The sequence below is a fragment of the Symphalangus syndactylus genome, chromosome 13, assembly GCF_028878055.3.
Source record: "Symphalangus syndactylus isolate Jambi chromosome 13, NHGRI_mSymSyn1-v2.1_pri, whole genome shotgun sequence".
NCBI lineage: Eukaryota > Metazoa > Chordata > Mammalia > Primates > Hylobatidae > Symphalangus > Symphalangus syndactylus.
In genome coordinates, this window is record NC_072435.2 from 125,219,898 (window position 1) to 125,235,965 (window position 16,068).

Sequence of the window (16,068 nt, forward strand, 5' to 3'; positions counted from 1 at the left end):
GGACTAAGAAGTCACCAAAGAAAGTTCTTACACTGATTGACACACATCACGGCAGGTGAAAGCTGTCAGAAGAAAGTTTCTTTTAGAAATGATAGAAACCAAACTGTATACAATAATACTTAAAAACTAAGACATCCTGTCCATGAGAAACAACAATTAGAATGAAATTTTTAGGACATAAGAAACAAGGTGATACTTTGCACCAGTTGGACTGTAAATAAAGCTTCTCCAGATGGATGCTATAATTTTTCTTTCATTTCTTTTTTAATGTTCCATGAAATACTATTATTTTTCTAAACTGTTCCCCAGGCCTTCAAGCCACAGATCATCCACACACAGCATTTGTTCCATCAAGCTAAACACACCAGGGGAATCTGAAGGTTTCAGCAAGTTTGATAAAATACTCACGGTAAAGGGTTGTCAAAGAGCGTGAAGGGACAGACCGGAGACCGTGTGGCCCACACAGTTAACTGATCAAAGGAAATGGCTGTCGCAAAGAACACTCCCTCATCATCAAAAACATCAAAGACTATTTCGGAGAGATGCAGAAATCTATTCACTTGTTGACAATGAACACCCATCAGAAACAGTGACTGCAAATGTTCATGATCCTTAACAAAGAAAAAAACTTTCAGATTTTACAGTGTGTGTATATATATTACTAATACATATATAAGTATAGATATCGGTCTGGATAAGATATAGATATAAATATGGATCTATAGATATAGACAAAGCTATACAGATTAGATATATATGTAGACATAGATTCGATATATATACATAGATTATAGAAAAATAGATGTATGTAGACATTGATATAGATACAGACATAGAAATTTTTTTCTCTGTAGGACTGCTACTGAAGGTTTCCACGCTCAGAGAGGACACTAAGGGCTGCACATATGTGCATGCACACGCACGTGCACACACACACACAGACACACACACTTATTGAAGTTGCAAGTTCAGACATGTACATGAAGACAGAAACCATGCTGCTGCACATGGTTTTCTACATGGAATGTCGTGTGTCGCTTTAGATATTTCTGCCACTGTAGATGTTTTTGGTAGTTCCATTGAATGGGGAGCTTTCTCTTTCCTCAAAGCAACATCTAGTGGCCTTTGTAGGACTCTGAAATCACAAACCGACAGCAACCAAACATTAACCATCATCCACAACCCCAGAGTGTATTGATGAAGCATTCTGATGAACACCAGCAAGTGGCATAATGTAATTATTGTTGCTATTAGGTTATTATTTATGCCACACGCATGACTCTTGTAGCTGTAGCAAGAGAAGCAGTCGGTATTTTAGTATTATAGCACTCTGGAGATCCTATCAAAAGGCCACGGCAGCTCCCGCTAGCAAAGACGTGCCGTGGTAACTCAGTGCCGTTACCCACGGAAAGTGGATGTTCAATAATTTAATTCTAAATTTGCTGCTCTACTTGGAAATAGAAGATATTAAATACCAGATATATGGGTATAATAAAAGCAAAGCAATACGAGGGTCAATTAAGGCAAATCTCACACTCCCTCATGCTACTGTATAATGAGATGGAATGAGTGAGTCAGCCTGAAGTCTGATTTCACAGAGAACGGGGTTCATCATTCCCCTTGACTGCCAGGCCATATGCTTCAATTACTGCTGCCTCCTGGCTGAGTCTAAATGTTTCTCAAGGAGGCAATGTAGATAAGCTTACATTTACTGGGACGAAACTCAGTGCTATCTTAGGAAGAGTCTAAAGCTCTATTCCCCACAAGGTCCAGAAAATATCTTTGCATACTTCACCTGAACTTGCATTTCTCAAACACTGGCTTTGAACAATGAGAACACATGGACACAGGAAGGGGAACATCACACACCGGGGACTGTTGTGGGGTGGGGGGAGGGGGGAGGGATAGCATTAGGAGATATACCTAATGTAAATGACGAGTTAATGGGTGCAGCACACCAACATGGCACATGGATACATATGTAACAAACTGCATGTTGTGCACATGTACCCTAAAATTTAAAGTATAATAATAAAAAATAAAAAAAATGTGGAAAAAAAAAAAGAAACAGCCATGTCTTTATCCCATCTGTATCTGTATTAACTCGGTATTTTTCTCTAAAACAACACATTACTGTGGGGGTTCTCTTCATAATTACATGAGCGGTAACATATTGTACATGCTAGTAGTCAAGATTTTCTCCCCGTTCAGCATTACAGTTTCAGGTTAATTTCTTGCTGATATACACAGATCAATGGCATCCTTCATAATTGCTGCATAAAATTCTATTACACGAACACAACTTTTTAAAATTAATGCACATCTCGATGGCCATTTAGGCTGTTTTTAACTGTCTGCTATTACCAAAAAAACTGCCGCAATTACAGCCCTGTATCCATTTCTCCAGATTGATGGCTAAGCTTTTATCTAGAGCATATATATCTAGAACTGTAATTCAGGGTCATAGGATGCAGGTTTTAAATCTTATTAGCCAGATACTGACAAATATATCTCTAAAGTAGAAGAACCGTTTTACAAATCCCCAGAAGGGTATAAGAGTTCTCTGTTCTACCGGGAGGTGCAGGTTGCGGTGAGCCGAGATCGCGCCACTGCACTCCAGCCTGGCGACAGAGGGAGACTCCGTCTCAAAAGAAAAGAGTTCTCTGTTGCCTTATCCTCAGAAAAACATTTTATTATTTTCATTTTTTTCTTTTCTTTTTTTTTGAGATGGAGTCTCGCTCTGTCACCCAGGCTGGAGTGCAGTGGCGCGATCTTGGCTCACTGCAACCTCCGCCTCCCGGGTTCAAGCGACTCCCCTGCTTCAGCCTCCTGTATAGCTGGGACTACAGGTGCCTGCCACCACACCCAGCTAATTTTTTTGTGTTTTAGTAGAGATGGGGCTTCACCATGTTGGCCAGGATGGTCTCGATCTCCTGACTTCGTGATCTGCCCGCCTTGGCTTCCGAAAGTGCCGGGATTACAGGCATGAGCCACTGTGCCCAGCCGATTTTTTTTTTTTTTTTGCTAATATAATTAATAGAAATGATATCTAGTAGTTCTGAAAACAACATCTTGGTCTGTTGTATCCCTAATGCAGAAGTTATTAAAACAAACTTAAATGGAAATGCTTTTGACAGATTCTAAATTTAAACATAACGGGGAAACTTTGTTATCTTTGATACAGGCTCGGTATACAACTAATGTGATTCATCTTGTACTTTGGGAAATTTAAATTTAGACTCTGGAAATAAAAGCATCCTTCACGGTCTAGGAGGACTTGGGCATGTGTGCTGCATATACTACATGGGTGTTTTAACAATCTAAAAATGATGAAGAGATGGGTTTCTTTTAATGGTCCTGTTATTTCAAAGTGTGTGCACATGTGTGACTGTATTTGATTCTCACAACCGTCCAGTGAAGGCTGGCATTGTCATGCCAATATTACAGAAGAGGAAGTTGCATTTCCTCTCTGGTCATCTGCCAGACAGGCATCACTGCGACGCACAGCATAAAAATGAGAACTAAACATCAGATTTTCTGGATCTCACATTTATGTTCTTCCCACTCTCTTTGCGGAATCATCATTCAGATGGTAATAAATACAACTGTGGTAATCCATAGTCAATAGGGAGGATATGGAAACTATTTCAGGCAACATAAATCACAGTTGCCCACAAAAGGAAAGTCATGCCATTTTGATGACTTCATACCACTGTCTCAGGTTTGTTTTTGGTTTGGTGATACTCAGATTCTGGGTCTCAGAAGAGCTGATTGTTTCATTTAGTGGACAACAGGCTGCTGGAAAATTAACAAGCATTTCTGTAAGTTTCTAACATACACCCAACAACTGTTCTGGTACCGTGCTAATGTGAGTTTCCCCACCCTATTATATTATACTGCAAATTTCTAAGGGATCCTAATAAAGTGAAGAAGATAGTGAGGTACTATGCTTTTTTCATCATCCTGTGGAAATCCCACATGTGTATTCTTTATAAATTGATGAAATAGAGGTTGCTGGTTGCCCCACTCTCCCCCAGGCTGCTTTTTTTTTTTTTTTTCCTCGAGACAAAGTCTTTTGCTCTGTCTCCCAGGCTGGAGTGCAATGGGATGATCTCGGCTCACCTCAACCTCTGCCTCCCAGGTTCAAGTGATTCTCCTGCCTCAGCCTCCTGAGTAGCTGGGATTACAGGCATGCACCACCAGGCCCAGCTAATTTTTGTATTTTTTAGTAGAGACGGGGTTTTACCATATTGGCCAGGATGGTCTCGAACTCCTGACCTCGTGATCCTCCCACCTCGGCCTCCCAAAGTGCTGGGATTACAGGCATGAGCCACCACGCCTAGCCTCTTCTTTCTTTAGAATAGAACACTGATTTTGAACTGGGCACACTGCTGGTAATAAATCATGTTTCCTACTTTCCTTTGAAGTATGGTTTGGTGATGTGATTAAATTCTTATCAGTGAGATCCAAGAGAGAGAAATAGGGTTGAAAAGAGCTTCCAGGAAGGTTGCCTAAAAAGAGTCAACCCAGTTAAGAAGACCCTTTTCTGTCACTTTTCTTTTGCCTGCAATGCTGATCCAATGACTGACACTCCTGAAGCCATCTTGATCTATGAGGATGTAAGCCCTCCATGGTGTTGAAGAAAGAAAGGTGCCTGGGACTGTAGTGATCTTGGAGAACTGCCATTCCAGCCGTGGCCAGCCTTAAGCTTCTTTTATGAGAGAAAGAAAAAACTTCTGTCTTGTTTAAGATATTTCTATTTGTCTCAGAAAACAATCAATTTAAGGCCGGGTATGGTGGCTCATTCCCATAATCTCAGCACTTTGGGAGGCCAAGGCATGTAGATTGCTTGGGCTCGGGAGTTTGAGACCAGCCTGGGCAACGGGGCAAAACCCCATCTCTACAATATATAGAAAAATTAGCCGGGTGTGGTGGTGCACGCACGCCTGTAATCCCAGCTACTTGGGTGGCTGAGGCAGGAGAATTGCTTGAACCCAGGAGGCAGAGGCTGCAGTGAGCCAAGATCGCACCACTGCACTCCAGCTTGGGCAACAGTGTGAGATCTTGTCTCAGGAAACAAAACGAAATGAAACAAAACATTTGTTTTAAAATGAAACGTTATTTACAAAAAATGTAAAATCAGTATTACAATGAACAAATAGATAATTATGAAAATAGATTACATTTAGCTATGTACTCTTGCCTATCTATAATGTACCAGCTAAGGATAGAGGCTTTAAAGAGATACTAGCCCTTAAAAGAGATGAACTTCTCTTCAATCAAGTCTTGCTGGAGAACTTAAATAAATATAAGTTTCTGTCATTCAAGTATATTGAACCTCGTTTCTTTTTTTTTTTTTTTTTTTTTTTTTTTTTTTTTTTTTTTTTGAGACGGAGTCTCGCTCTGTCGCCCAGGCTGGAGTGCAGTGGCACCATCTCGGCTCACTGCAAGCTCCGCCTCCCGGGTTCACGCCATTCTCCTGCCTCAGCCTCTCCGAGTAGCTAGGACTACAGGCGCCCGCCACCACGCCCGGCTAATTTTTTTGTATTTTTAGTAGAGACAGGGTTTCACCATGGTCTCGATCTCCTGACCTCGTGATCCACCCGCCTCGGCCTTCCAAAGTGCTGGGATTACAAGCGTGAGCCACCGCGCCCCGCGCCCGGCCTGAACCTCGTTTCTACGTAACACCTAAAATCATTTACATATCAACCGTGGTGAGCTTTGGGAAACACTTATCTATGGAGAGAACTACAAGGAAATGATAATATGTGGCTTTTGTTACATATTTATCTAAGTTAACATAGGAGTACAGTGAGGAAGATTTTGCAAATGCAAAATGCAATTTGATGGACACAGCATAATTGGTTATCCTGCAGGCAATGCTTAGTCGAAACAGATCTGATGGCTGGAATAACATTCATATGTTCATACTGTTATGAAGAAGCAACCTAACTTCTTCAAACAGAGAAGGATGCAGTTCAACTTAGATAAGAGATCTTCACTCACTCCTGGTGAGTTCATCACTAGCACAAAAGTGTCTCCTTAATACATAAAATTAAACCTGTCACAGTGACTTAACTTCATTAACGCAACTTCCTGATAAATTATTAGCAATACAAAATCTATGACTCTCAAGCTAATTAAGACGGCTTCTTTTGCATTATGATGATCAGATTCTGACTTTTAAGAATAACTGGAAAACATTCAAAGAGGGTAGGAGAAAATTATAAAGCAAAACAGCTTCTGAAGCAAAACCTACTAATATTATTAAAACATCTACTCTGTCATCCATTTTCCAATTACCGTTAAGAGAAACACGTCTCATCGCAGCCCTTCACTGTCTGTAATCATGGAGCGTGATTTCTCTTTGTTTAGTTCTCCAAAGGCAGAAGTAAAATGAAAAGTTTCAAAGTGGGGATAAAAGTTGAATATATGAATGAATACATCGTATTTTAAAAATCTCTATTTTAGTTGCAGATGTCTTATGAAATAGGTAATACATGCACACAGCAAAAAAAAAAAAAAAAAAAAAATCAAACAGTTCAAATGGTTCACTGTAAAAAGTAATTTACATTCAGCCTTTTCTCCCAGCTTCCCAGTTCTCTCCAGTAGAAATCACAGTTGCCAGTCCTTTGTGTAGACTTCTTGGGACATAGTCGGCTCACAAAAGTACCCTTCTCTGGGTTTCCCCAAATGCAGCCTCATTATACATGCAGCTATGCACCTTACCTTTTGAACAAGCATACAGAAAACCACTAAATATGTGTGCATACAGATTTGTATCATAATACATATATAATAGAGATATGGTCTAATTCTAGAACAAATTATCAAATTGAACAAATATGTATAGACAGCCCACTGTGTGCCAGACACTGCTGTATGAGCTGGAGCATAGCTGGAAAAAGACCTGCTCCCAAAACTACAAGACTTCCGTTCCAGAGCTTCCTCATTAAGCAAAGCCTTCCTAGCTGCTGGGTAAAATCCCTACATCAACACATTTGTCTATCAACAAAACACCTGTAAAATGTACATCTACATGCATGCATGCATTTGCATACCTATATCACATATATATGTTCTATATGCATATATAATATGCTGTATGCATGTACACACATGTAACATATTATACACATATAACATACTGTGTGTGTGTGTGTATCTGTACGTGTATAACCTTTTTCCATCATCCAGACCCATAGTATGAGGAAACATATCCTGGCCTCCAGAAGACAAGAAGAAAAAAGATGAAAAAGGAAACAGAAAACTGGCATCAGAATCTACAAAGAGATAAGGAATGGTCTTCATTTAGAATGAAGAATTAGGCCTTTTAAAAGAAGAGCTTTATATTCTATTCAGGGTACTTGTTTCTTAAAGAAGATACTGACACAGATGAAAGAAAAATAAACGGCAAACACCATGCATTTCTGCATTTGGATGTGCTCTGAATGTGCTGAGATTCTGGAAGTCCCTGGAACTATAAAAAGGCAGCTCACATTTCAATGGGAAGGAGCCACCATTGGGCCACCCATGCTCTCTCTCCGTGTCCAAGATGAACTGAACTATTTGTCAGAAATTAACAATAAAAAAGGCATAAATATTTTCTAATGGTTTCACTCCCTCAGCCTCTCATAGACAAGACTGCAACTACTGCTTCTACTAATACATAAAAATAGATGGCAAAAGAAATCACAAGAGAAGATAAAAGTTCACTGGTTGAGATTCTTTCCCCTAAATTTATTCTTTTCTTCTGATAAAGAATAAACACATCTATTCATCCACCCTCTCATCCATCCACTCGTCCATCCATCCATTTGCCCATCAATCTATCCATTCATCCATCCATCTACCCATCCGTCCACCCACGTGTCCATCTATCCCAATTTTTGCTAACTACAAAACACAAGGGAAATATTTTATTGAGATAGCACCTTATTTCCAAATTATATTACTGGTACAGACATGTTTCAATGTGTGTATCTATAAATTCATCCAGTTCACCAGTTTGGCACACTATCACTACATAAACATATCACTACATACATATCTAAGACTGAACGCAAATACAGATTTTCTCTTCCCCCTCTCATTTGCTGTACAAGCAAATCTTCAAGAATAAAAAGGAAAGGCCCAAAAGAGAGCTGCTGATAATCCAAATTCCTAAAAACCAAAGTCAAGCAAAGAAGTACAGAAAAGAATCCAGATCAAACGATCCCCACATTGGTTTCAAATGCTCCTTGGTAATAAGCCAAAAAAAATCATAATAGTTATCAGCTGAGATTCCTGAGCTCCCTGTTAGAATAAATAATAAAATAAAAGGATATTTTCCAAACACTGAGCTATGAAGTTTAAAAATGCACTCCAGAAATAATGCATGGCATACCGGAATTCATCCTTCCATTATTGTTGAAATTTTTAATAGAATCCTGAGCAAAAAGCAACATACAGGTGACAAAAATATGTGACCAGACTAGGAAATCCCCAGAGCCACAAATGAGATTTCAGGCAAGTGCAATAAAACAAGAACTACTGAGTTTCCGAGCCTCCCTTTGCCCAGCTGTGAATTGATTGTTTCTAATTTGGTGGCTCTCAGAGACAGATTCAGGTTTTGATTTCTCCCTAGAGTGATCCACAATTCCCTGCAGTTCTACTGCAGATAGTTCACTGTACCATCAGAAAATGCCTGCCCATGAATACAATCATATGCATTATATTTAAATATACACTGCAAACCTGGAATGCACCCGTGTGAGGAGAGACATGTAGGCTCTGGTTTCTAACACTTGCAAAATGGGCCGTTTCATGAGACATGCAGAGTTTCAGTTCCTCTAATAACATGGACTAGAAAGAGGTCATGTTGAAGAGGAACATGGTTTGTGGGTCAATTCCACCTGCATGGTGCAGTCCTTGCAGGTGATACGGTGCTCTGCTGGGGTTTTAAGTAGGTCCGCTGTGAATAATAGCCCACCTTTCCCAAATGAAAGATTCCATTCATCTACCTGGAGGCCCTGATAGAACAGATGACACACACCAAATGCAAACCACAGTGGAAATGGTTGTTAGCAATCTAGGAAAAAAAAAAAAAAAAAATCAGGCCACATTTGCAGCTGATCTGAATATATCGGAGGCCGGTTGGGACTCACCTGTTTTCCGAGCCAGCCGCTTTCTTCTGACAAACGATGACAGCTGGTGCATACTTTCCAGTGTAATCCGTGCGTTCCTTGACATCCCAAATGGAAGGGCTGCTGGCTCGCACGCTGATGATGTTCACGCCTTTCTTCACCTTTGCCCTGTTGGAGACAGCACGTGTGGGTCTGAGTCAGCTCTGGGGAAATCCCCGGGTCATGCTGGTTCTGGGAACACGGGGAGCTTAATTGCTCACCGTTGCCTTTCAGGTGTAAGCTCATGTATACTAGGATTTAAACACAAACTTGCAGTCGCCTTCCAAGCCACCTGCCCTAATTTCTTCAGTTATTCCTGCCTTTAATAAAGAGCTAGAGATGGCAGACTGACAGCCAGCAAACATTAGTTACAGCAAGAAATAGAATATCGTTGCACTAGCTTGTATCTTTAAATAAAGCCAAGCCAAACACAAACACAAAACTACCTGAAAACTCTTAGCCTGGCCAAACTCAACAGAAAAAGGCAATGAGAGTGCAAAACTAAAGACTGAAATAAGAACGCACATTCATTGAATGTCTCCCAGTGCCAGGCATTGATGGACATTGTGTCTATATTATCTGATCTTCCTAGCAAGGTTCCAAGCCCAAAATGAGGGGGCTGAGGTTCAGATAGGGGAAGGAACAATGACGGCCTCAAGGGATCCACCTGCCTCAGCCTCCCAAAGTGGGAGCTACTGCGCCCAGCCCTGTTTGCTTTTTATAATCTTGTCTTCTTACTGTATGCTTTCCATTCCATATGTTCTTTCCAATTCAAGTTTCTAAAAGAAACATAGAATAATGAAACCCCATCTCGACTAAAAATACAAAAATTATCTGAGTGTGGTGGTGTGCCCCTGTAGTCCTAGCTACTTGGGAGGCTGAGGTGGGAGGATCACTTGAGCCTGGGAGGCGGAGGCTGCAGTGAGCTGAGATCAACCCACAGCACTCCAGCTTGGGTGACAAAGTGAGATCCCGCCTCAAAAGAAAAATAATAATAAATAAAATATAAAATAAAATGCAAACAGTTTAATTTTGATTTACAAGCTGGCCTAGAAGTTTGAAAAAGCTAATGTTTCCTGCTGTGTTTTCTCTTAGTCCTTCAGCGGAAAATAGGAAAAGTCTTGAAGCGAAAGTCCCAAGGGGAACCTGGAGCACGTTGATGGCACCTGGGCAGAAGAGGATGACGGGGGCGGCCAACCTGGAGTTCCTCCAGATTTGTAATCATCGTGCCTTATCAACACGCAATAAGGCAATGGCGCCAGAGCCCACATCTCAAAATCCCTCTGTCATGCCAGAGGAGAAAGTGAGACCATCTTCTGCTATTAATATTAGGGACAAAAGGCACGGGGGAGATGACACTCATAGGACCAGAGCTTTGAGAAAAAGCAGGACACATCTGTCCCTAACACCAAGGACACTATTTCCCATGGAAACAATTTTAAAATGTAGTGTGCAGAAAAGACCTGAGGCCACAGGCTTGAGACTGCCCTCCTTAGGAAAGCCTGCTTGCAAGGTTGGCTGGGAACTTGGATTTGGGGAGAGTTCCCTCCCTTTTCATGGTCAGAGGGGCTCACGGTGCCTAGACTGGGCAAATGAGGTGGTTTATGCTGGACACTTTGTTGTCTTCTAGGAGCATAGAATTTTGGTATGTGCCAGGCAGACGGTGCCCCCATGAGCAGTCCCCAGTGAAAACCCTGAACTCCTGGGCTCAGGTGAGCTCTTCTGGCAGTGCCGTCCCAGCTATATGCTGGAGGAATTGGAGGAATTAAGCTCATCCTGCAGACTCCATGGGGAGAGGATTCCTGGGAGCGTGAGACTGGTCTCCTCCCCTGTGCCTTTTCCCTCTGTGGACCGTGCTTTGGGTTCCTTGGCTAATACATCGGAGCAGTGATTCTCACTACATGCTGAGTCCTGTGAGTTCTCCTAGCGACTCGTTGGACCTGGGGGTGGTCTTAGGAACCCCCAGCACACATACTGATATGGCGAGTCCACAAAGAGAGAAAGAATGACTTCTGAGGTGTGGCCCTACTGCAAAAGTCAGCATTTTTAGAAAATGATCATCATGTATAACATCATTTCTATGGGGGAAAATACATGTTTGATGTTTTAAATAATCATTATGCATGCAAACACTTTGAATGCAGTCGTTTAAAAATTGAGAATTGCATGCAGACGCCAAAAAGCCATCTGACCTTTCTAGATACTCAGGTGAGACACTCAGCGAATAGTTACGATTCCTGCCTTGCAGAAACTCATTTAAATTGTAGGCAACCAAGATGTGGTAGCGAACAAAAGTACAATCCGCTGTGGACAGCTACTATTATATTAAGATGAATTCTAAAGGCTGTCCCAATTACTCTGCAGTGGAATTTTATTGAATCAACATTGCTTTAAATAAATAGGTCATCAACCTGGCTGTGACAACCTTTTCATTATACAGGAGATATCAGTACATAGGCCTTTTCTGATATATAATGGGCTTATATTTTTCTGAAATTTTATTCATAAGTAGGCTATTTGGAATTTAGATGATGTTTCGCCAATGAATCCTTTTTAAGTTCTTAAGAAAGGACACAGTGGCTTGTTTAACCCATGAAGTATTCAACATTTGTTGCTAATAATTCTACCGTAGCAAATGAAGCTATAGTCGGTAGCACTATTTCTGCAAAAATGTTTTTTCCTGGAATTTTATACAGGACACTGGGAATTGTCTTTCAGAGACACAGAACATTTTCATAATAGAACACACATTTCTAGGGCATGTTTTAGATGTTCGGAATTGGAGAAGGCATACTCACTCAAGAGGTATCCTTGTGTGTGAATATCAAGTAAAATGTATGCAATAAATTGGATCGTCATTCTTCGGAGATGTAGACACGGTATTTACTGAACACGGTGTGTGTTGGGTTAATAATTTTGAAGCACGAATCTCAGAGCTGTCAGTGGCACCATTTGGAATCATTAAGGTAGTTCCTAGAACACATGCCACTGGGCTCCACTGGGTCTGAACCAAATGCTAATTTCTCCCTTTGTTTATGACAACTGATTTACTTACATTCATTAATGGAAGTTTTATAACCTACTTGTGGTTCAATAAATACAGTTTACGCTGACAGCCTCATTATACAGAGATAAACATAGCACTTGATTTCTGAAGATACTTTGCTGTAGATTTATTCTTAATAATATATCTACCATGGTGATGGGGGAAAGCCATGATTTTCCCCATAGTATGCACATGCACTGTGAATGGGTATCAACAAAACCTGCCTGGGGTTAAGGGTATATTGTGTTTTTAAAACATAATAGAACTGCAGGGACTGTGTATATTTTATATACATATATATATATAAAGAAATATATAAATATAATGTGTATATATATATATATATATATATATACATGTAATGTAGAATACGTATATATCATAAACACACACACGCAGAGTTACAAGTACAGCATACAGGGTTCAGAAATGTGGTGCTCAATTGTTGCGTTTGCTCCCGATACCCAATCTCTTTCCTGGGTAGCAGCATCTTCATTTTGCTTATATGACCCACCACTCTGCCATTCTATACCACCATGGTAGACTTGTAAGTCAAGAGTTTCTCCCTCCAACCCTGGACAAGAGGTGGAGACATGACCGAAGCCAGTCCAGCTGAAAGATTCTCTCTGGAATATAAACTTGAACAAAGAGACACAGCAAATAAAAAAGGCTGGGGGAAATTCACCCAGCCTTGTTGCCCTGGTACAACTGTCTATTGCTTCCTTCTCTCTGGTTCGCAGGAATTAACACAGCTAACATTTCTGAATCTGGTTCTCAGCCTTTCCTTTAGGCATATAAATATTCCCCATCCTCCCATCCAGTCCCTTCTTGTTTAACGTAGCCTGAGTTATTTATGATCATTTCCAATTATATAAGAAGGGGAGGCTAAGATTCAGTGACTTCAAGAACAAGGAAGTGTATCTCCTCCTGTGAACATCCATTGCTGGTAACCCAGGTTGTTGGGTGTCTGTTCCACTCAGCCATTCGGGGATCAAGACTGAAGGCATCTCTACTGTTTTTAATCTGTAACTTCTAATGTCTCTGTGCTCATGACCATCCCAGCCAAGAGGAAGAGGGAAAAGCAGTAGACCAGAGCCAAGGATTTCCTCTTAAGCAGGTGAGCTTGGCATTGCATGCCCAGATTCACTCACCTCCCATTGGAAGGAGCCTAGTCTCATGGCCACACCTGACTGCAAGAGCAGCAAGTGCTGGGAAGTCAGTCTTTACCTGGACAGCAGTATCCCCACTGTGACCCTGTCACTATGGTGGAAAGAGAGATTGATTTGGATGGAGGATTTGCATCTCCCTCCACCACAACCACCAGGGGACTCCAAATGATGGGAAGTGTCAGCCTCCTAAAGACTATAAATTTGAGTTCATTCTCCAAATCACTGTGTACAGAGACTTAGGCTGACGACAACATTGCCCCAAAGAGAAACTCCCTACTTATGCAATCTTGTCAGTGGAAGTGTTCTTAATATGCAACCTGAATACAGGCATATTCATGTATGAAATTCACACTGGGGCTATTGAACTAATGCAAATGTGTGCTATAAAGAACGCATAGAGACAGAAAGCAAAATTGATGATATAAAAGTGGGATAAAGGGGAATTTCAGTGTTTTGTTTGTTGGGAGATTTATTTAAGATTTGTGTGTGCATGTGTGTGTATGTTTGTGTGGGTGTGTGTGTGTGTGTGTGTGGGGTGTTAGAAAAAAATGAAAGAGGAAGAGAGAGCAAAGAGAAAGGAAGCGGGGCGGGGAGAGAAGTTTTGCTATATAGAGTTCAAATTCCAAGAAGAAAAATTTGGATTGTGTGTAAGTCTCAGGCTGTTTGTTCATAATGAACATAGTCCTGTTAGAAACTATTATTGGCTAATCAGCTATCCACAGGCTGATATTGGCTTTAATCAATAACTGACCGTAGAATTCCAGGGAATTGGAGGAAGGAAGATAGGAAGAGATCCAAACTTCTGGACTGCTTCTCTCACTTCTGAAATGAAAGATTTGTCTACATGTTTCTACCCCAGAGATTCATGTGGCCACATAGTCTCTAGTAGATGAAATCCTGGTAAAATCTGATACCTCCATTTTTGAGTCCCATATAGGCTCAATCTATGGAACGATACACAGTGTGCACCCACCAAAGGGTGCCACACTCTTACGCATGTAGATTTGGTGATGGCATTCCTCCCAGTTAATTGATGAAAACATGCCCTTTGGGGTCACAGCAAAGCTTTTTTGAATTGCTCCTTGTCTCCTTACTTATTTTCTCTCATTAATAGTGACAGAGCATAAAATAAGCTTCAATTTTTTGATAGGTCGTAGCTATATTAACATATTTTGCAATCACTCTTGGCTCCTAATTTCCAGTTGACCAGAAAAACAAATTTATGACAACTTCACTTTCCAATAAATCAACATGTTGATACAGCACATAACATTTTGCTTATATGGTGAACCACTTCCAGCCCGATCTGGACGTCTTGGCCCTGCCCTCGACAGCAGTTACATGGATATGCCTGCTTACGATGCCACTGTCAGTATTTTAGGAATCATGTCCCACTTTTCACTTTGGGAGACACCAGGTCCCTCTTTCTATTACTGGAATATATTTGCTAAGTCTCCTTACTTTGTGACTATTCCACTACAGCCAGTTAAAGACCAACAGTGACACAGAAGAAAGAGCTAAGCCTAAAGTAACAATGTGAATGATATGGTTCCAACTTCTTTGTCATGCACCCCTATCAGTAAAAATATTTTCATACGCGGCCGGGCGCAGTAGCTCACGCCTGTAATCCTAGCACTTTGGGAGGCTGAGGCAGGCAGATCACCTGAGGCTGGGAGTTCAAGACCAGCCTGACTAACATGGAGAAACCCTGTCTCTACTAAAAATACAAAATTAGCCGGGTGTGGCGGTGTATGCCTGTAATCCCACCCAGCTACTCAGGAGGCTGAGGCAGGAGAATTGCTTGAACCCGGGAGGCACAGGTTGCGGTGAGCCGGGATTGTGACACTGCACTCCAGCCTGGGTGACAGAGTGAAACTCCATCTTAAAAAAAAAAAAAAATTCATATGCAACCTTTATATAGGTTTTTATGTTTATAAACTTTACAGTTGAACCGTGGGTTGGACTATTGAAATAATGTGTGCTACAAAACATACATGAAAATGGACATTTTAAATCTTGAGACTAAAAATAATCAGTTGCCAAGTTCTGATTTTAGTCCATCCTCCAATGAATCATTTTGCATTCCCCTTAGGATGTGCTCACCCCACGTTAAAGCAGACCACTTGAATCCCCTAGACCCTTTAATTCCCAGGAACAGGGTGCATGACACACAGCAGCGGCAGTCATATTACAAGGAAGCTCAGCTCTAAGTGTTCATATCAATATTCACATGGGGCTTAAATGCTCCTGCCAGCTCTAAGTATTCATACCTTCACTTGTACAAGGGACTCTGTTTTCCCACTGCCCTTCTGGTGGGTAACGTTAAATTTAGAAGTAAGACCTGTGACTTCAATGCAACCCATTTTTGCTGTCTTGCTAACCGTGAGGCATTACCAGGGCTCTAAATGGACATGAGGAAGTAGAGAATAGTTTGAGGAGACCAAAGAGAAGAGGAATTGGTTCACAGAAGAAACGGGGGGTCTCCACACCCCCACAGGGAGAAGCCAAGAAAGGGGAAGCATGGGGGTATGGCCTCCACTGCATTGAGGGAAAATGATGGGAACAGTTTTCAGTAACTGGCGGATTAATAGAACATTAAAATCCCTAGAAGCAAAGCTCAGCCTGTCATTAACTAGAAAGCACAAAATACTCTAACGTTGACAACTCAAACTGCAGAGTCCTGGCCTCA

General features: G+C 41.1%; 1 protein-coding gene across 3 annotated transcripts in view; it reads right to left on the reverse strand.

Annotated features, from left to right (window-relative positions):
• TMEM132D (transmembrane protein 132D) overlaps positions 1-16,068 on the reverse strand; it is an 835,610-nt gene that overhangs the window by 452,940 nt on the left and 366,602 nt on the right. For all 3 annotated transcript variants that reach the window (XM_055237230.2, XM_063615226.1, XM_063615225.1), the window contains exon 3: positions 9,147-9,293. In XM_055237230.2, coding sequence (XP_055093205.1) covers positions 9,147-9,293 — 147 coding nt within the window. The remainder of the gene's footprint in view (positions 1-9,146; positions 9,294-16,068) is intronic.